This window comes from Trachypithecus francoisi, unplaced genomic scaffold (genome assembly GCF_009764315.1).
Source record: "Trachypithecus francoisi isolate TF-2019V2 unplaced genomic scaffold, Tfra_2.0 Lachesis_group5, whole genome shotgun sequence".
In the NCBI taxonomy this organism is placed as follows: domain Eukaryota; kingdom Metazoa; phylum Chordata; class Mammalia; order Primates; family Cercopithecidae; genus Trachypithecus; species Trachypithecus francoisi.
In genome coordinates this window covers 63,488,221-63,508,181 of record NW_022681470.1, presented here as the reverse complement: position 1 = coordinate 63,508,181, position 19,961 = coordinate 63,488,221, and the positions used below count along the sequence as shown (strand labels likewise).

The 19,961-nt window shown below is 49.1% G+C and overlaps 1 protein-coding gene across 2 annotated transcripts in view; it reads right to left on the bottom strand.

Annotated features, from left to right (window-relative positions):
* The window catches only part of RASSF5 (Ras association domain family member 5), a 73,406-nt gene that overhangs the window by 19,087 nt on the left and 34,358 nt on the right, over positions 1–19,961 (bottom strand). The window contains exon 1 of one of the 2 annotated variants that reach the window (XM_033198669.1): positions 11,243–11,767. The exons of the other annotated variant lie outside the window; for it this stretch is intronic. Coding sequence (XP_033054560.1) covers positions 11,243–11,362 — 120 coding nt within the window. The 5' untranslated portion in view covers positions 11,363–11,767. Of the gene's footprint in view, positions 1–11,242; positions 11,768–19,961 lie in introns of those variants that run through there. 2 annotated transcript variants of the gene reach the window in all.

Genomic DNA, 19,961 nt, shown 5'->3' with positions numbered 1-19,961 from the left:
CCCTGCACAATAATGCTTTAAACAAAGGGTTCCTCAGCTTTATGTAGAGTTCCAGATGCTCTGAGAGCCACAGAGTGAAACTCAGTAGAATCTCTAGTCCTTGAGAGGAGTGGCTTTAGGAGTCCAGTGTATGGGTTCTGCCTGCAGGCTGCACAGGGTCTGGGTGACTACGGGAGCTTTCTCCACCTCCATGTGCTGGCTCCAGCTCCAGCTGGAGCTCCCTGGAGGACAGGGCATGCAGCCCCATAAATGATTCAGATCATTCAGAGGTGGTGTATGGGAGCCGAGCGGTCTCCAGAGGTGAGTCAGTACCCAGCACCCTGCATACCCACACTGCCCATGCTTGCTAGGAGGGAAGGGGCAGCTTGAGACTTGCGCCAGCAGCCAGGACACCAGCCTGCGCTGCCCACTGGGGAAGTGCAGCCCTTCCTGGCTTCCCTCTGCCTGCAGCTTTGAGAGCTGGGGCGCCTCTTCGCCAGCCCACACGAATCCTCACATGCTGCCTGCCCTGTTAACCCCAGGATGTTGAGGCAGTCTCAACATCCAGGTGCTCAGGGATTAATATGTGATACTGAAATGTGTCCACGTAGTTATTAACTAGCTCCGAGTCTTTTAATGTTTGTATCCCCTCACTGTGCCACAAAAGCCCAGGGGCAGGGACATTTGATCTCCTCTGTCCCCTAAATGGCCTGGCAAAGGGTCCTATCTTCGGTGACTCCAAGATGGTACTGCTGTCATGAGGCTGCATTTGTGGGCATGCTTTGGCCTTGCTGCTGGGCTTCAACTACTTGGAGAATTCTGGAAAAAGCTACAGCTTACTGGTTAGGAGTTCTGGCATTAGACTATTTGAGTCCAACTTCAGGATCTGCCACTTACTATTGTGTGACCCTGGGCACATTATTTGACCCCTTCCTGTGCTTCAGTTTCCTCTTAAGTGGCAACAGTAATGTACCTACCTAGTATAGTAGTTGTGAGGATTAAATTGAGTGTTTGCCTGTAAAGCACCTAGGACAGTTCCCGACACATATCAAGGCCCAGTCACCAGTCATTACTATCGCACATTCCAGCCATTTCCCAGCAGCCCCTTGCGCCTGCCCTTGTCTGTGAACACAGCCTTACACCTCCACACACCCTAGTATGAGCCCTACCTCCGGCAACTGTGTATCTCAAAATGGCCTTTATTATCCCCAACCCCAGAGTTCGCCACAGGTTCTCACAATCAGATGTTTATCACTTACTTTCCGCTGGCAGGGCAGGTCTTCCCGTCTTACAGAGGGAGAAAGTGAGGCCTAGAGTGGTGGTTCCCTGAGGTCACACAGAGCGAAGGCTGGGCCTGGGTTCTCAGGCCCAGGGACAAGCTCCCTTGAGATACAGGGCGCCAGCACAGCCTGCTCCTGCCCGCTCCATCCACTGACTGTGGGTACCCAGACCAATGGCAGTGCCAAACCAGGATCTTTCACCCACTCAGTATTAAATTGGGAGAGTAAAATAAACAAAAGATTTCCTGGTTTCTTCCTCCCCAACCTGCCATTCCCCAAGGCTGAAAGGCAGGCAGAGGGAATGTGTCAGAGCAGGCTCCCCTACCTCCTCCCATGGGCCCCTCTCCCCAACCCCCTCAGAGGCCCCACTAGAGGAAGACCCACGCCGACCCTCCTGCCAACAGGTGCCAGGGCTTGGTTGCTTAGTGACCCACCCTGCCTACCCCCATCCTCCAGGGCAAACAGCTGAACAAGCACAGCTGGAGTGGAGGGGGCTGCTCTAGGTTTGAAAAGTTGTCCTTGCATTTTCTGCTCACTCAGTGGGATTTTTCATTTCTTGGTATCTGGAAAAACCCATTTATTCCACATCCAGAATTTTAGCAAGCTTCCCTTTAAAATAGTCCTGAGATCAACTTTCACAAACCTTGCCCTAAAGTACTTGCTCATGTTCCCTGGGAAAGAAGCTCCAAACCCACTCCTCCTCTGTCAAACCCGCATTAAGCACCTACCATGTGCCAGGGGACACAGTGATGAACAAGCTATGGTCCCTGGTCCAGAAAATTATAGCCTATTGAAAGGAGAGATAGGAGAGAAAGAGAAGCCAGGTGTTTGGGGAGCACAGAGAAGGGGGCATCCAAGTTACAACTGGAAATGCTCTCTAACACCCCGGATTCACAGCTGCCACATTCTCCTCCTGAACCCATGCCTTCCCAGCCAAGTGTGAGCATCGGCATTATAGGTGCCAAGTGCCTCTTCACTGTGCTCCAGCCAACGGAGGAGACAGGTGGAACTTCAGTGCTGGGGTGAGAAGACCTGCCTCTTGCTCCCCATGCAAAGCGAGCGCCCTGCAGACCAAGTTCCTGCATGTCATCCACAGCAAAGTAGGGGGAACAGTTGACCACCACTCACCACATTGGGGAGAGCCTAGAGATGAGGAGGATAATGAGGGGTTCATGAATTGGAGGCTGATGAGATGATCATGATAATAAAGTACAGTAATCCAGATTTCCCAAGACTAGAACAGGAAAAAAATGGCCTGAATTTCAGCATCAGGAAATTGACTGAATGAGAAAAACAGCTTCCTATGGCAGGACATCAGAGCTTAAGAGGGGTGACTGGAGCTTATTTGGAGCCTTTCAAAGCTGGACTCTCCTCAGCTGTGTGTGTTGTGGGACGAGCATGTGCTTTGGAGCTGGACAAGTGTAGGGGCTGGCAACCTCACCCCTGGCTCACCCCCTTTCACATGTTACCTCACAGAATGTGTCAACCCTTTGGCTTGATGGCAGCAGAATTTCTGCCAGCAACATCTGTCAGGCATGAACACTCTGCTGCCTCCCTCCCTGCTTTTCTTGCCTAGGATAGTAAACTAACTTAGCCTAGGATGGTAAACTAACTTAGGATGGTGGTAATGAACACACCTTCCTTCCCCTGCCTGTCATGGGTTACGTGCAGTCCTGCATGGGGACAGAGGAATAGCTGTGATAACCCCTAACCATCTCCTCCAGCTCCGGGAGATTCTGCTTTTCAGAGGTGAGGTGAATCCCCTCCATCCTCCTCAGTGGTGGTGCAGCTCTGTCACTGTGTCTGCTGGCAGCCTGTCCCCAGCCCCTCGTGGGCAATTCCTATTCAAACCCTTTGATTCTAGGAGTCAGCCCCTCCATCCTCCCTGTCTCACTCAGGAGCTGCTGCTATGTCACGATAAAAGCCATGTGGCTGCAAGGCAGATGCTGAGAGCATCTTCCACTAGGATATCTCCGTGGTCAGGGCCCCCATCCAAACACTTCATGGATGGGGAAATGGAGTAGCTTGGGTCTGTTACACAACATGGCTGGGGGCCCTAAGGCCTTCAAGTGCAAAGACCCTATCTCATCCATCTTTATGTCCCCCACCTGTGGTGCTCAGTGCTATAGGAAAGTTAAAAAAAACACATCATTCTGACTGAGGCCGTGTGCTGCAGAGTTTGGATGCTGTATTAAAGAGGAAGAGCCAAGTATGGGCTTCACTCTGGAAGCAAAGGGAACCTGGGAAGACTTTGGGATATGGGAAAAATAAGCCCCTGGCAGTTGTAGGCAGGATACACAGAGGAGAAAACAAAGGATTGAAACTGCAGGGTAACTGACTTACTGGAGCATCTCAGTGAGAGGCCACGAGCACCCAACATAGGGTGGGGTGGGGAGGGAGAGGAGAGGTCTGAACCCTACAGCACTGTGGGGACAGATGGGGTGAACAGAAGAGGTGAAGGCTCCTGAGGTATTGAAGGTGGGGGACTAGGAGGGTGGGGCAGAGACAGAGAAATAAATCAGTTATCTCTGATTAATGAGTTAGTTCTGAACACACTAAATTTTAGGTATCAGAGACCTCCAGGAAGCTGTAGAAAATGCCATTCTAGAGCTAGGAAGAGAGGTAGGGCGAGGGATGTAGGCTAGAGGTGACCAGCTAAAGCTGGGATGCTGTGGGAAAAGAGAGGAGATGAGCCCCCAGGACAGAAGCCTTCTGTGAACAGAAGCCACAGACTCAGCGATTCAGGCCTGAAGCCGTCTGTCACTGCAGCTTTTTTCTCCCTCCTGGCCCTGAAATCAAGTGCTCTGGATTTGTGGCACTTTATCTCATCCTCTTGTCTCTGAAGAATATGCCAGGCTAGGTCTGGATCCCCACCCCATACTCTTTGAGGTAGACTGAACCATGAAGAAGAAGAAACCAAGGACCTGCAGGACAGGTCTGGGTTCCCCACCCAGGGAGCTCCCAAAGCCAGAAGGTACATAGGTGTGGGTTACCTGGCAAGTTAAGAGCAGAGGAGAAGAGAATCCAGGTCCCCAAGCTAGGACCCCTTCAAGCTCCTAGGCTGGGAGTTGGATCCAGAGCCTGTTCTGACAATGTGCAATAAGACTTGGGATTCAGGGTTTGATACTGGCATAAAATCTTTCTTCTTTTCTCCCTAAACTGCTTGGGTGGGTGGATATTTTGTGTCCTAAACTGTAACTGAAATTGCTTTATAGGGAAAAGCTGATTCTGGATAAACTGTCTAAACCTGTGAAGACAGAAGGAGGGCAGGAGGGGAGGAACCAGAACAGAGAGTGAGGGATGGCCTGGACTAAGCGGCGTGTGAACGAGGATGTCTTGGGTGAGTTCCAGGTGGTCCTGGAGGGGGTCGTCTCTCTGACTCCTCCCTAGGGGAAGTCCTTATGGTTTAGAGAACTTGGGAGCCAATATCTAGAATCTCTACCAGGCCCATGAGAAACTAGTAAAAAGGGTCTGTTCCCATGCAAAGAGGCAAGGGACTCTCAGTTATCAGGGAAGATAAGGACACCCACATGACAAGGGTGCTTGCTGAGAAGGGTAGGATGAAGTACCTGAGTCTGATGATTGAAGTGACTTGGCCATAACCTCTTAGTGGCTCGAGCTGGATGGGAAGGCAGGACTTCATTTATAGTTAGTGCTGTGTGTCTTCCCTTACATCATGTGCCATCAAGATCTCAAAGGGCTGTCACCCAAACAGCCTTGAAATAAGAATTCAGCATGTGATGAGACTAGCAGAGAAAGCTCTGAGCAGGACCCAGGAGGCCTGACTCCTTGGATCTGTCTCTACTGAGCTGTGTGGCTAGGGGCAATTCCTCTTCCCTCTCTAGACTTCAGTTTCCAGCCTAGGAACCTCTTAGGAATCTGTGACACGTTCTCATCTTGCATTCCAATTGAGGTAAGCAGTCAATTACCAAACATTTCCTAAACAGGTGGTTCCTAGATTGCAGTATATGAGAATCACCTGGGAAAAGTATTAGAAAAGCAGAGTCCAGGGTCCCATCTCCAAAGATTCAGGAGCTGTAGCTCTGGAGTAGGGCCCCTGAAACTCCATTCTCAAAGAGTAATTCTGGTGCAGGTGGTTGAGGCCACCTTGGCGCAACACTAAAGGTTTCAGATGCTACAGAGAAACAGAAAAGTGCTGAGTGAGGAAAAGCACCCATCCTCAAGGGGTTTCTAGTTTAGCTGGGGGAGACAGGACCCAATCTCAAGAACAGAATATCCTCAGTGACAGATGAGAGAGAGGTACAAGGTCAGAGAAACAGAGGTCATGTCCTTTACCAAGCAGGTATGAGCAGAGCTTCCCAGGTGCCTGGAACAGAAACGGTGGCATGAGGCATGCATGGCAGAGACAGCTAAATGCTCACCACAACCTGCTTCCTTTTCTGCCAGGGCTCACAGCTGTACTTCATTTCCCAACCTCCCCTGTGGTTAGGTGTGGCCACGTGACTGAGTTCCAGCCAATGGCCTGTGGGTGCAAGAAACAACCACCATTTCCGGGTCTGGCCCACAAGCTTCCCATGTGTTATCCTGATCCCCACCTGCCAATCTAACTTTAAGTAAAGGAGGAAATAAACCTCTGATTATATTCAACGACTGAAAAGCAGGGGTTGTTTCAAGTTAGTCCATCCCGATTGTACAAGATGCAAGAGAGAAGATGCATCAACCCAAGCAGTATTTGGTCAATACCGGCTTTTTTTTTTTTTTTTTTGAGACGGAATCTCGTTCTGTCCCCCAGGCTGGAGTGCAGTGGCATGATCTCGGCTCACTGCAAGCTCCACCTCCCGGGTTCACGCCATTCTCCTGCCTCACCCTCCTGAGTAGCTGGGACTATAGGCACCCGCCACCACGCCCGGCTTATTTTTTCTATTTTTTAGTAGAGACGGGGTTTCACCATGTTAGCCAGGATGGTCTTGATCTCCTGACCTTGTAATCCGCCCACCTTGGCTTCCCAAAGTGCTGGGATTACAGGCGTGAGCCACCGTGCCCGGCCAATACTGGCTTTTGTAACCAAGTACTTGGTATTTTTGGACCTGAAGGAGATGCGAGTTCTGATCTTATAGGGCTGACGATGCTAGGAAGGGCCAGAGGAGGCAGCGGGCAGTGAATCCCACCAGTGTGGAGTTCAGGCGGTATCTCTAAATGAGGCTACCTGGAGGTTGTGCCAGTCTGAAATCTCTTTTGGGACTAGTCTTGAGCCATGTAAGCCTTTGAGATATATCGCACACAAAAAAACAGTCAAATGGGCCAATGGTTCCAAAGATTCTTGGAATAAAGATAAATAAATTTTTATTGCTCAAATTTGGAGCTAACTTATTTTTAGTATTCTTTTCTTTTCTCTCATGCCAAGGTGGTGAGGGGTAGGTGCCATGCCTGAGGTCTGAGTGTGCCTGCTGCTAGCAGAGAGATGGGGACCTCCCCAACTGTCCCAGGGCTGTGGGGTTGGCTAGTGTCCCTAGAGTACCACAAGGACCCTGTCCAGGGAGGAGCTGCCTGGCCAGGCAGGAGGAGACGGAACAATTACAGGCAGGGAACAGGGAGTAGTGTCGGATCTGACCTCCAGGACCCTCTTCCTCTTGCATCTTCCTTGAAGAAAAACAAATCAATGGTGTCACTGTAGACCCAAGAAAGCCTAGGCAGATGGAGGCGTGGAAGTGTGTTTTCTATGTACTTAAGTATAATATTGAACTAGAGGCCAGGTGCAGGGGCTCACGCCTGTTATCCCAGCACTTTGGGAGGCCAAGGCAGGGGCATCACCTGAGGTCAGGAGTTCGAGACCAGCCTGGCCAACGTGGTGAAACCCTGTCTCTACTAAAAAAAAAACACAAAAATTAGCTGGGTGTGGTCATGGGCGCCTGTAATCTCAGCTACTCAGGAGGCTGAGGCAGGAGAATTGCTTGAACCTGGGAGGCAGAGGTTGCAGTGAGCCAAGATTGCGTCATTGCACTCCAGCCTGGGCAACAAGAGCAAAACTCCATCTCAAAAAAAAGAAAAGAAAAGAAAAAAATATATATTTAACTGTAGATATAGTCAATGTTCTATTCTTTGTATCCACAGAGAAAAACACACATGAGGAGGAGTCTCCAATGGGAAGATAGATGTTTATCTATTAACGTATTTCAGTTGTAGGATAGACACCTAGAAGAACTTTTAAATCACTAAAGTTGTAAGATTACAGGGACCACCTGCTGGTGTCAAGTGTAGGGTCAGTGTCCCCTTCGCTGGCATGCCTTAAGGAATGGAGGGATGGGAAGGACCTTTCGAGACCTGACCCAGCCTGAAGTTGAGTGTTCCATTTTGTAGAAGGTTCTGAGAGGACAAGGCCTACAGTCTATCCTGGGTCACCTGCTGAGTAGGAAAAGACCAAGAAGAAGGGCACTTGACAAGGAGTCCTGGAGGGGTGTTAGTCCTGGCTCTACCCAAACAGATGTGTGGCTTGGTTATGTCCTTCCACCTCTCTGGGCCTCAGTTTCTCCATCTGTAAAGTGACGTGCTCTGACATTCTGCAAGCAGCAAGCTGTATTGTCCTCAGAGCACTCACCCCAATGCTCTGGGCCATGCCAGAGTTCTGGGGTCCCAGATCCTGTTCAACATGCAGAGAGAGCTCAGAACACTCGTGTTTCTGCTCAGATATCAAAACCCTAAATGGCCACCACCTGTAGGCATTTGGGAACTTGATGGGAATGAAAGCTGGCCCCACTTCCAGGGTTAGATCCCTCAGAGGAAAAAAATGAACAAATATCAGAGATGGACAGAGGGCCTGGCCTGACTTCACAGTCACCAGTCCTACAAATCACCAAACCCTGTCTTTCGTGGGACTAAGGAAGAAAATTCTCTGGGCTGGGAGACAAAAGAGGTAAGTTCTAACCTTGGGTCCATCAAAACCATGTCCTATGACCTGATAAGTCCCCCTACCCCTCTAGGCAACACCTTAGATTGAGGTAACTATGATGGTCTTACTGAGACCATCTACGTCTGCACTGCCTGAGCCCATAGGCTGGCTCTCCCCCAGGCCCCATTTGTGACATGCATGACTCAGAGAAACCAGATCTAATTGTGCCTGGTCAAGTGGGAAAGTACCAGGAGAGTACTGCCTCAGCCTCCTAAAACTGTGGTGTGACTCAAAACCAAGTCCCCGGCCCCTCTCAAAGGAGGCACGTGGCCCCAGGAAACTGCCATTTTCTGAAAGAAGAGACCAAGCTAGGGCCCAGGGCCTGGTGCCACCATCTCCCTTGCTGTCTCCTGACCTTTAGGCACCCCCTCCCTATGAAATGGGGAGACCTTCCCTACCCCTCCAACCTCTTCCCTAAGGGCACTGGAGAGGAGTCTCGGGAACTCCTGGGACTGACTAGTGACAACTCCCGGGTGGTGGCATCGCACAGCAGAGAGGCTTCCCTGAAGCTACGTTCCAGCCAGGCACAGACTGAGCAGCCACACAGGTTGTTCTGACAAGGCTATTTACAGAAGCAAGCTCAGCCCTTCCCAAATGAGGGCCTCAGTCTCTCAATGACCGGGAAACACATCAACTCCTTTCCTTGGAGACAGGAAAAAGAAATTATCTTAGGAGCTCAGATGTGATCTCTCTTTGGGTAAGAAAAAAAGCACTGTAAGGGGTCAGAACGGGGTCGGAATGTGGCAGAGCTCTTTAAAACCCTTTCCAGAAGTGATCCAAGGGAGAAAAGAGAGTGGAAAGTGTTATTGAAGGTAAAAAGGCACCTAGAAGAATGAAAGACTGAAACCTTTGGAGGACGCTTCCCCGGCTCAGTCAGCCTCACCCTCCTCAGTCCACCCCTGCATTTGCTCACCCAGCCCTGCCCCTCCCTGGAGTGTTCTGTGCTGAAGGCCAGCCTGGTGCTGAGGAACACTGTCTCTGACCTGAATATCCAGTCAAGATGCTTCCTGTAAGGATAAGAGGGGCCATGCCCACCCTGAAGCATTTATCCCTGATCACCCTGTCTGGGGTTCAGTAAAAGGAGTTTCTTAGAAGGGATTCCTGTCTTCTGAGGGCTTACAGACTCCAGCAAAATGACATAGGAAGATATACAGAGGCCTCAAGATATGAGGTGGATTCAAGACACCAAGTACAGGAAGTGTTTCTGCAGGGACCAAACCAAAGGTATATTTTCTGGAGCCAGGCGAGGAAGGAGAACTCGGGGGAAGAAGGGAGAGAGATGGCTGTTCAGGCCATGCAGCAAGTCATCCCCCGGCACCAACCCCATCCCAGCATATTTTCTTGTACGATATTTCTATTTCTCCCAAGAAATATCAGAAACAGCTATCTGTTTCATTGCCAAGTAAAAGAAACCCCATCTTTGCAGTGCCTCTTCCTCACCTAATTATGCAAAAAATTTCACCCTCTGAAACTGAGGGCTTGCAGCCTAGCTGGCAGTGAGAGGCAGGCACAGGACCTAAACTTTGGTTTAAAAACAGGAACCATTTCCTTCCCAGGCAGCAACAAAACACTCTAGAGAAATAGTTCAAAACCTCAGCTGTATATCAGAATTAACTAGGGAGCTTTTCAAAATCCTGATGCCCAGCCTGTACCCCAGGCCAATTAAACCAGACACTCTGGGCATGGGAACCAGGTATCACCAGTATTTCCTAAAGCTTCCTGTGAGTCTAGAGTGTAGCTAAGGTTGAGAACCACTGGTCTAAATACCTAGCTAACTGGAGTATCTGTGGGGGTGTGGGGGGACTTATACCATGCGGCAAGAACCCCATGGGAGGGTGGGACACCTCCCCTCTGCAGCCATGGTGTTCTGCATGAGCCCCAGCTACAGCCAGGGAAAGGGACGCCTGTCCCTTTGCCCCTCACCCTCCGGAACATCCCCTGCTCTCCAGCCTCATGAGTGGTGCCCCGGAAAACAGGTGCTAGTTACAGGGGCCTATTTTAGTTGACTCCTTCAAATGTAAAATCACAATCTCTCCTTTGGTTCTTGGGCCTCTTCTCACAGTGGGAAGGTACAGTGCATTTGCCTGACTTCAGAACCCAGGAAAGGCAGGGCCTACAGGCAAGATGAATTCTTAACAAAGGAGGCCCCAGAGTCAGGCCTGGGGAAGTTTTTGGTTAATTTGAATTGGTGTGGCACTGCTGAATTAATGATGAGCCTGCCACACACCTGTGAAACATAACAGCTCACTTCTGTCTATAAACAGCTCCTTCTAGGTAACCTCTCTAAGGACCTGGCTTGGAGCCCTCTCATCTAAGTAGCAAAACAAATAAACAAATTCAGCTTTAACTCCACTCCCACCAAGATACTGACAGACAGGAGGCCTGCAACCAACTAGGAGAATGGCCAGGGCACCCAGGCTTGCTGGGTGTCTAGAGGCAGACACCTTTAGGAAACACAAATCATGCCATCAGGAAACACACGCAAGCCCCTTTAGGTTACCCAAACCGACCCAGGAAGTTAAAGTGGTAGCATGACAGCAGCCTAGGCAAGAAGTTTTAGTTTGCTTCTAAAAACACCCTGGACTTCTGCAAAGTTGCTGAATTACGACTTAAGGTGGTTTCTGGCCACTTCAAATACGGAAGTCTCAACCGATGAATGTGTATTTATTGATGTTTATCAACTGATGAATGTTTCTCCTGCTGAAGGATTGGGTGCCATTCAGTTTCCATCTAGAACTTCTAAGCTAGGATTTGGGGAGAGGGTGCGGTTATGAGACCCTGCACTCAGGCACAGGTGAACCTGCAGCCAATCTACCAGCCAGGCGCAGTCCCCACATTCTAGAGAGCCATTTTGAAGAGATCTGGGGACGCAACCGCTGTGAGGAGGACTGACCAACTGAATAGCGCGGGTCCCTGAAGGGTTCCAGGTACGATGCTAAGCCCTCAGAGCAACTGCCTGGCCACTTTCCTGACATGTGACTTTGTCCCTTTGCTGGGAGCAAGGTTTTCCTTTTAGATTGACCACAGAGGTTATTTTCCCCAACGAAAGGCTCCTGCATTCCATTATTATGTTTACCTTTGAAAGATGTTTGCTCTGCGCATTTCTGAAAAAGGTGGTCTTAGCAGTGAAGAAGCAGTCTTCCAGTTCCTCGTCCAGGCTGCAGTACCCACTGCTCATGCTGCTGTCCACGGTCATCTAGCCCAGAGTCCCCAGACGCGGCCGCCAGTGCATCAGAGGGGGCCGGCCTCGGGATGCGGCGGAGGGAGGTGGGCACCGCTCACCAGGCTCCGCTTGGCGTGAGCCCCTGGCCCTGAGCCCTGAGCCGGTCGGGTAGCGGGCCAGGCAGAGCCGGCGGGCCGCCTGTGTTTCTTTCAGCGGGGTGCGAGCGCTCGGGCGGCCGAGGAAGCTGCTCCAGTCCCCGCGCCGCCTGTGCCTGCAGAGCCCCGGGCGCCCGGCTCGTGCCTCACTCCCTGACTCGTCCGGGCTCTGTGGTTTCGTGTCCCCGGCGCCAGCGCCCTCCCTCCGCCGCGGTGCAGAGCGCCATCTCCGCACCTCCCCCGCCTCCCGCGCCTTTCCTGCCCCTGGCGCAAAGCAGTTCTGAAGCCACTTCCTCTGCAAGGTTCCTCAAAGCAGGCTCGGCTGTCACTGCGCCCCTCCCCCGCCTCCCCTCCGCCTGGGTGCCACCGCCTCCGGTGGCAAGTGGACTCGGAACCGCAAGCCATGTAAGGGATGCGGGGAAGGAAGGGACCAGGATGGACCCGAGGGGAAACATTCCCTCTGTTCTTTCTTCATCATGCACTTGCTTCTGGAAGGAGCCCATTCTCATCAGCCCCAGTGACTCAGGTTCCACGGAGTAGAAGGTGCCAGCTATAAGGGCAACATCATCCCACCTCCTTTCTCCCCCATCCACTTCCTCACCCTCCCCCACTCCCTCCCCCATTCGCTGGGTGGGGGAGCCGAGTCAATCCGAGTGGTTAGAGAAGAAGAAAATCAATATCTGCCCTGCCTGGGGAAACAGCAATATTTTCAGTTGGAAATGCCAGAAGAAAGTGCAGGGTCACCACAAACACATGCAAATCAGATGCAGAGTTATGGCAACCCAGAGAACAAGCTGCCTTCCCACCCATAGGACTTAGCCCTCAGGAAGCCTCAGGATACACAGGAGCCTGCAGACACCATCCAGGTTATCTGTGCATCTTCCTGATAGTCTGAGAAAGCGGGGTCTTGGCCAGATCTTGTCATTCCTAACATTGAGGAGGGCTCATTTATATTTCCCCATCTGACTGGACAAAGGAACACCTAAGGCTGAATCCTTCAAAGCAGTTAAGACAATAACCCCCCAATAGATCAATAGTAGTTCTAGCTACCGTTGTTTGAACAACTCTCTGTGCAGGTGATTTACATGCAGTCTATCATTGACTCTTTCCAATAGCCTTGAGACAGAGACTGTGTACAGATGAGAAAACTAAGGCTCAGAGTCACACAGGGAGAACATGTGTGCTGGGACTCAGCCCTGGTGTGTGCGGCTGCCTACGCCCCTAGTCACTGTCATGTACAGACCCTCAGCAGTGATGAGGCTATTTGGGTGGGCACTTTGCCATCTTTAAATACACTGGGAGCTGGAGTCCCAGTGGGGAAACAGCCTCCAGAGACCTGGCTTTGCTACCATGTTTATGGAGTTTGATGGCTCATGGACCCCGGAGTGCCCTGGACAGTGGCTGAGAGGGGTTATCCGGTCTCTCTCCAAATCTGTGTAACTTTTCCTACAGTTCTGAAACAATCCCATCCTGAGGAAAATAAGCTGGGTGAAGGACTAGACTCAGCCCCCTGGACACCAAGCTGCCAATTCCATCTTAAGCTTTGGCTACCTTCATGAGAAAGCCTCTCCCTCTCCCACCTAAGCCAAATCCGTCAGTGCTCAGGAAGGTTTCAAACTGCAGCCCAATTTGGCTTCATCCTCCCACACAGTCTTCTTCCCAGAAGCCTGCGAGTGCCTGGCAGGCACAAACACAAGAGAGCTGAGAGTCAGCACCCCAGCCGGCTGGCCGCCCTCCGTGCAGGAGAACTGTCAATACCAGTAGCTGTCTCCTCTGGCAGGCAGATAAGAGGAGACAGTCAGCGCCAGGGGCTGGGGTGACCTACTGGGTGTTTGCAAGGGAAGGGAAGATCTCACATGAATGGGAGTGAAAGTAGGTTCTGGCTTTGGAGCAATCTTTTTTTCAAATGGGTATTTTAGAGCCGTTTTGGGGGGTTTTCCCCAGAGAGGTGGTTTCCTGTGGTCCTCGGGCCATCAATAACAGCTCACCTGCATTGTCCAACCAGCTAAGCAACATGCTTTTCTTCATAAAAAGAACATCCTTGCTCAGTGGGAATCTAATACTTAAGAAAAAAAAACAGGCCCCAGATTATCTGTGGCCACACCGTGTCCTTGGATTCATGCGGGGAAACTCTGCAATGCAACGGCAATGCTGCATGTTCAAAATGTGCAATCTTCAAATACAGTTAATAATAACCTATTCAAACACCAAGCCAAGGTACACCAGGAGTCAGCATCAATCTCTCCTTAGAAGCAACACACCAGATGCCAGACCTGTTTAGGAAAGTTCTCAGGGACACTGTGTTCTTTTAGGGTGCTGCTCCCTGCTATTCCAAACATTATGAAAATCTGATATCTGAATAGAGCCTTTCAAACCCTTTTAACATCCATTATTTCACCCAGGCTACTCTTTTATCTTAAGAGCAGGTACTATGCCCATTTTATAGATAAGGAAACTGAGGGAAGTAACTTGTTCCATCACAGCTCATTACTTTCAAAGCCTCTTGATTTCTAGTTAATGTCTCTTTCCCTCCCCTATCCCAGCTGTCAGTGAATCTAGGTTTGGAAGAAAGCCATGTGTAAGAAGTCAGCAAAACAGAGACTGTGCTGGCAGGGACTTTAGGACTAGAAGAAATATACAAAGATTATATATGATATACCAAAGTTGGCCATCCTCCAGGAGAAAAAATCCAGAATGAAGCCCCAGGGTCTCAAAGGAAGAAAGACGGGACTCCCTGCAGCATCTAATGGCCCTGTCTGAACCTCTGAACCTCTTCCCTATGAATAATCAATAATAGTGATAGCTTGGCCAGGGTAAGAGGGAGGGGGCATGGAAGAGTCTGAGCAAGAGCGTTTAAGGCCCTGAGACGCAATCGCACAAAGGATGGGAACTGGCTGTTCTTGTCCCTGGACTTAGGAAGAGGAGGTTGGATCTAAAGCTATAGCAGCCAGAGCCCTAAATCCATGGCACTGTGCTGGGGTTCAGAAAGCCCCATTGAAATGATGAATGGGCCACTTTCCTAACTCAAAGTGTCAGATGATGAAAGACATTATTTTAAGCTTTTTTCCTTTCTCAAATGCAATCCTGTCATGTGGCCAGATGCTCTTGTAAGATCCACCCTGTAGTTCTGCATGTACCAGAAAAGCTGTGATACAGGCCTGGAAGTCAGGAGCTTGTATTCTAGTCCCAGCTCCAACTCCAGCTTGATATGGTATCTTGAGCAGCCATGGACATCAGGTTTCCTCAACTGTCCAATTGAAGGGTAGCAGGGGTAGAGATCAGATTTAGGACCTTACGACCTTATGATCAGATGTAGTGGCATATAAAGAGGCTGAAAACCAGGGCGAGGTGCCACCCCACCCCGAGACATATTTTGAAATCACTGTTAGCTAGTATGTGCAGGTACTGTACTAATAATTTGTTCATAATTTCATTTAAGCCCTACGACAATCCTATGAGGAAGCTCCAGTTATTATCTATATTTTACAGAAAGCAAAAGGAGGTTAAGGCAAGTTAAGCAACTTGCACATATCCACACTGCTAGTTGATGGTGAGCCAAATATCAATCCCGCTGGGTCTGACTCCAGAACCCAAGTCCTTGAACTCTAAACTCTGTGGCCTCACAGTTTACCTCTGTGATTACTCTCATAATAACAATATGCCTGAGATTACAGTTCATTACAAACAAGTTAGGAATCACTTTCTCCATCTGCCTGTGCCTCCATCTTCCTTTCAGCTTCCTGGGGGCTTCTCTTCTCCCCCTGTGTACCCCTGCTGTCCCTGGGGGTAAGTCTCACCTATGCCAATGGTATCAACCACACCTGACAGACTCAGGGCTCATAATTCTTTCTCTCCCAGGTATCTCCAGGTGAGTATCTGTAACAGCTCACTGAGTACCCAGCCCTTCCTATTGGAATTTCACTCTCAACAGGGTCAAGATTGAGTTTGTTATTCCCTGCCTTGTCAACTACCTACTCTTTCTTTTCCTCCCTTAGTATTTCCTATCTTGATGAGTGCCATTAATCAAGATTAGTGCAAAGCCTTCCAAAAGTTCCCCTTGTTCCTATCTCTGCCTCTTCCAAACCACCTACCTTTTTGTTGCCACAGTTATCCTTCTGAGATGAAGATCTGATCATGGTACCATAACAACTTCTATTCAGATTTCAATGAAAAATTATTGAATAATTACTACGTATCAAGTTCTACTTGCTTATTCTTTCATTCATTTAACAAATATTTACTGAGCACTTTCTTCAGGCAAGCACTAGACTGGATGTTTGAGTTTGGGCATGAATAAGACACAGTCCCTACCTTCTAATAATATATAGTCTAGTAAGAATAACATTGAATAAGATGGTCTACTAAAGTTACTGAATGAAAGTTACACATTTCATTATCTCACTTAATCCTCAGAACCCTGCAAGAAGACATTTTGCAGATAAATGAACTGAGGTTCAGAGTAAACTTGCCCAAGCAAGTAAATGGTAGAATCAGATTCAAACCCAGAGCCCCTGTAACTTTCCATTACAGTTGTTGTCCTTTCTCCATCAACTCCCAGTGCCTATTCCAAACTCTTGAGCAGGTCCTTCAAGACCCTTCACGTTGCACACCCAGCCAACAGTTCACACCCATCTTCAGGTGCAGTCAAGCAACTCTCATTACAGCTGCACAAAATTCGATTCACATTCCCAGAAACCACCTTTCCCTCTTGTGGCTTAGCTCTTGCTATTCTCTCCTCTGATGTCAAAATCCTCCTCCTATGTCTTCCCCACTTCCTGACATATATTCTCCAATATCATCCATACCTCCCACACCTTCCATCTGACTCTGAGAAGCATCCTTAACCAGATGTCCTATCTGGGTTGAATCTTAACATGCTGCCAGGCATCCCTAGGGTAGCATTTTTCAGCATTCAATGGCTGTGTATAGCAGAGAGCTCAGTGTCTCCCCAGATGACTTCCTGTTGTAAGAGGTGAGTGGTGGCACACCATTTAGGTTAGACTCACCCTACAGTCACTTTCTCAGTGGTGCTAACCCACACCACACTTCTGATTGGCTGCCAGGCTAACAGCTTCAATAGGCCTTGACACTGAAACTACTGAAGATAGCTGAGTTACCCCAGTTGTCCACACCCTCAGGAATTCATGTCAGGGTCTGAGTCAGGCCCAGGGGCTCTGTCTTCTATTTTTCCTCCCTAGTGAGAATAGAGAGTGACAAAAGACGTTTCTGATCAACAGCCATCTCCCTGATGTGCCCTTCTCTGGGCAGGGCCAATCCTCCAACATCCCGGGCAGCATAGTCACCAGGGTGAGACGTGAACAACTATTGCACTGCTATATCTAGCAAGGAGGGTCTTGCTGCCTCTCGCCTGAGAGCCTCAGGGCTAGCCTAGCCCAGCTGGGGGTCATCTCAGGAAGCCCACTGCTTCTAGGGTAAAAGGGGATAGACTGTGAGGAGCCCAGAGAAATGTCTCCAGGGTTTAAGGATCTCTAGAGAAATATGCACCAGAGCTCTGCCCCTCCTTGTGGCCAGGACTTCAGGTGCCTCCTTTTTGGGAAGCATTTCCATTCTGCCTAATCAGAAATACATTGGCGTGGGCCAGCCCATCTGGGGCTGGTCAGACAGGCCTTGGAGAGGCTCCTGTGAGGGCGGCTGTCCAGCGCAGATGAATCACTGACAGCTTTGGCTAGCACTTCTGGCTTCTAAAGTGTGGCAGGAATCTGCGAAGGAGCCATGGAGAAGGCTGTCCCAGATGGGATAGCCTAGTCAGGGTAAGGATGAAGGATGTTCTGCTCAGGGTAAGGTGGAGGGAGTGGGGGATTGGCTCCTTCTCTTGGCAGATGTAGGTGGGCTGGTGTGCATCTGGCACCTCTAGAATCCCCTGGGAGCAGCCATTTGTTTCTTATCAAGGGAAGGAGTCAGAATAGAAATCAGTGCCAAATATTGGGTTTGGAATCTAAGGAAATACTGACTGAGGGACGAGGTGGGGTCTAATGTATTCTGCTCCCCACCCTCACATCTACCAGGAAAGATTAGATGTGGGACCCTAGTTTCTGACTTTTCTGACATTCCTGCCATGTCAACTAAAGGTGATGAGTCTCCTTTTATTTCTGCTGGCCAGAGAATAACAAAAGATGCTGTCAATATCAATTGATTGGTAGATCATAAAGTTATTAAGCGATCGAAAGCCAGATTTTAGAGCTGGGAGCACTAAAATTGCTCCAAGATGGCAGAAAGGGGCTGTCAGCAGCCTTAGGACTGGGTACCAGGGCGGGCACATGGATTTCTGACTGTGTGCTCAGGGCACAACACAAAATTCCCATTTTGGAGAGTTACCATATTTTAAGACGATGAGAGCAGGCATGGTTCACACCCATAGGTATCTTAAGGATAATGTGTCTACAGCGGGCAGGCAGCCTGCTAGGCTGAAGGCTCTCAAACACCATGGGGGCAAGGGAAACTATGCTCTGTGCCAGTCCTATTATATATATTCCTTGTGGTAGGGGCTGGGAACACACTGGTAAACAAACAAGGTTCATGCTCCATGGAGTTTACAAGTGCTTTTATACAGTTGCCACAACGACCACACTGGTGTCTCCATGTAATAGCTAAGAGAGCTTATATACTTTCCTAGTATCATAGTGAGTGGGAGAACCAGCATTCTGAAGGCAAAAAACCTCTACAAATCCAATTTGAAAATCGAATAAAATGAAGGACTTCTTGAGCACCGACTATGTGCAAGGGCCAGTGCATTATGAGGAAGACTAAATGGCAAAAGATAGGATCCCTGCCCTCAAGGCATTTACCCAGTGTGTAAGGCTGGGTATTAAATGAACTAGTATGAATTAGTATTAGAACAGCGCCTGGGGGAGTTCTACTTCTGGCAAAAATGAGGGAATAGAATTCAGATATATCCTCCTGATCAAAACAACCAAAAAAAAAAAAAATGGATACAACTTACGAAACAGTGGTTTTTAAAATACTGGCTATCAGGTAACGAGGAATAGCAATCCCTGAGAGACAGAAAACAAATGAGTTGATCCCTACATTTACTCCCAGTTTACTCCCAGGCGTGGTGCAGAGAGGGTACTAAGGTGAAGCAAAAACCCCCTGAAGCTGAGGAGATGTTGCTCAGAGTCTAGGGAGACAAAGGCAGCCCAAGTTCACAGGACAGAGTAACTGAATGGAGACAGCTGCAGAGAGAGAGAACTGCAGAAAGCCCCTAAAGTATTCACCTGGCTGCCTACTGATCAGTGTGTACATGGGAAGAGATGACCCAAGGCTAGAGAAAGAACCACCCAAAAGGATTACAGGTAACAGTGTCTGCCCTCGTAGAGGTCAGGAATAGTGCCTGTTCCTACGAGCCACACCAGAAAACCTCATCATTTGTTAGGCACTGGGTAGAGTACGCAGAGAGTCTTACCTTAGCGCTAGGAAGTAATTAGCCCTAGACTGAGCACTGTTCCAATCCTGACAAATCTTAAAGAGGATCTTAAAATCTTAAAAAGGATCGAACCACTTCTAAATAATTTAACTGGGTCCTAGAACAAAACTCAGGAATATTTCCACAGGGCTGGGTGCAGTGGCTAATGCTTGCAATCCCAGGACTTTGGGAGTGTAAGGTGGGAGGATCATTTGAGGCCAGGAGTTCGAGATCAGCCTGGGCAACTTAGTGAGACTCTGTCTCGACTACTGACCACAACTGACACAGATGTTAGCATTGTTCAAAGACACTAATTCTGGTGTCTCGGGCAGCCCACTGCTTCTAGGGTAGAAGGGGATAGGCTGTGAGGAGCCCAGAGAAATGTCTGAATAAGTATATGCTATTTATTCAAAAAGTTAAGTACAGAAATGGAAAATATATTTTAAAAAATCCACATCAAACTACTAGAGATGAAATTTACAATGCCTTTGATGGGAAATATACTAGATGGGGATTAATGGCAGATTAGACTTTGCAGAAGAAAAGATTAGCAAACTTGAAGACACAGCAATAGCAATGATCCAAAATGAAGCACAGGCTGGGCACAGTGGCTCACGTCTGTAATCCCAGCACTTTGAGAGGCTGAGGTGGGTGGATCACCTGAGGTCAGGAGTTTGCGACCAGCCTGGCCAACATGGTGAAACCCCATCTCTACTAAAAATACAAAAATTAGCTGGGTGTGGTGGTGGGCACCTGTAATTCCAGCTACTTGGGAGGCTGAGGCAGGAGAATTGCTCGGACCCAGGAGATAGAGGTTGCAGTGAGCCGAGAATGCGCCATTGCACTCCAGCTTGGGCGACAGAGCGAGACTGTCTCAAAACAAAACAAAACAAAACAAAACAAAATGAACCACAGAAAGAAAAGATAATTTTTTGAATGAACAGAGCAGTAAGCTGTGGAACAAATTCAAGCAATCTAATATACATGTAAGTGGTATCCCTCAGAGTGGGGGGTGGAGTATAAAAATATTTGAAGAAATAATGCCCCCAATTTT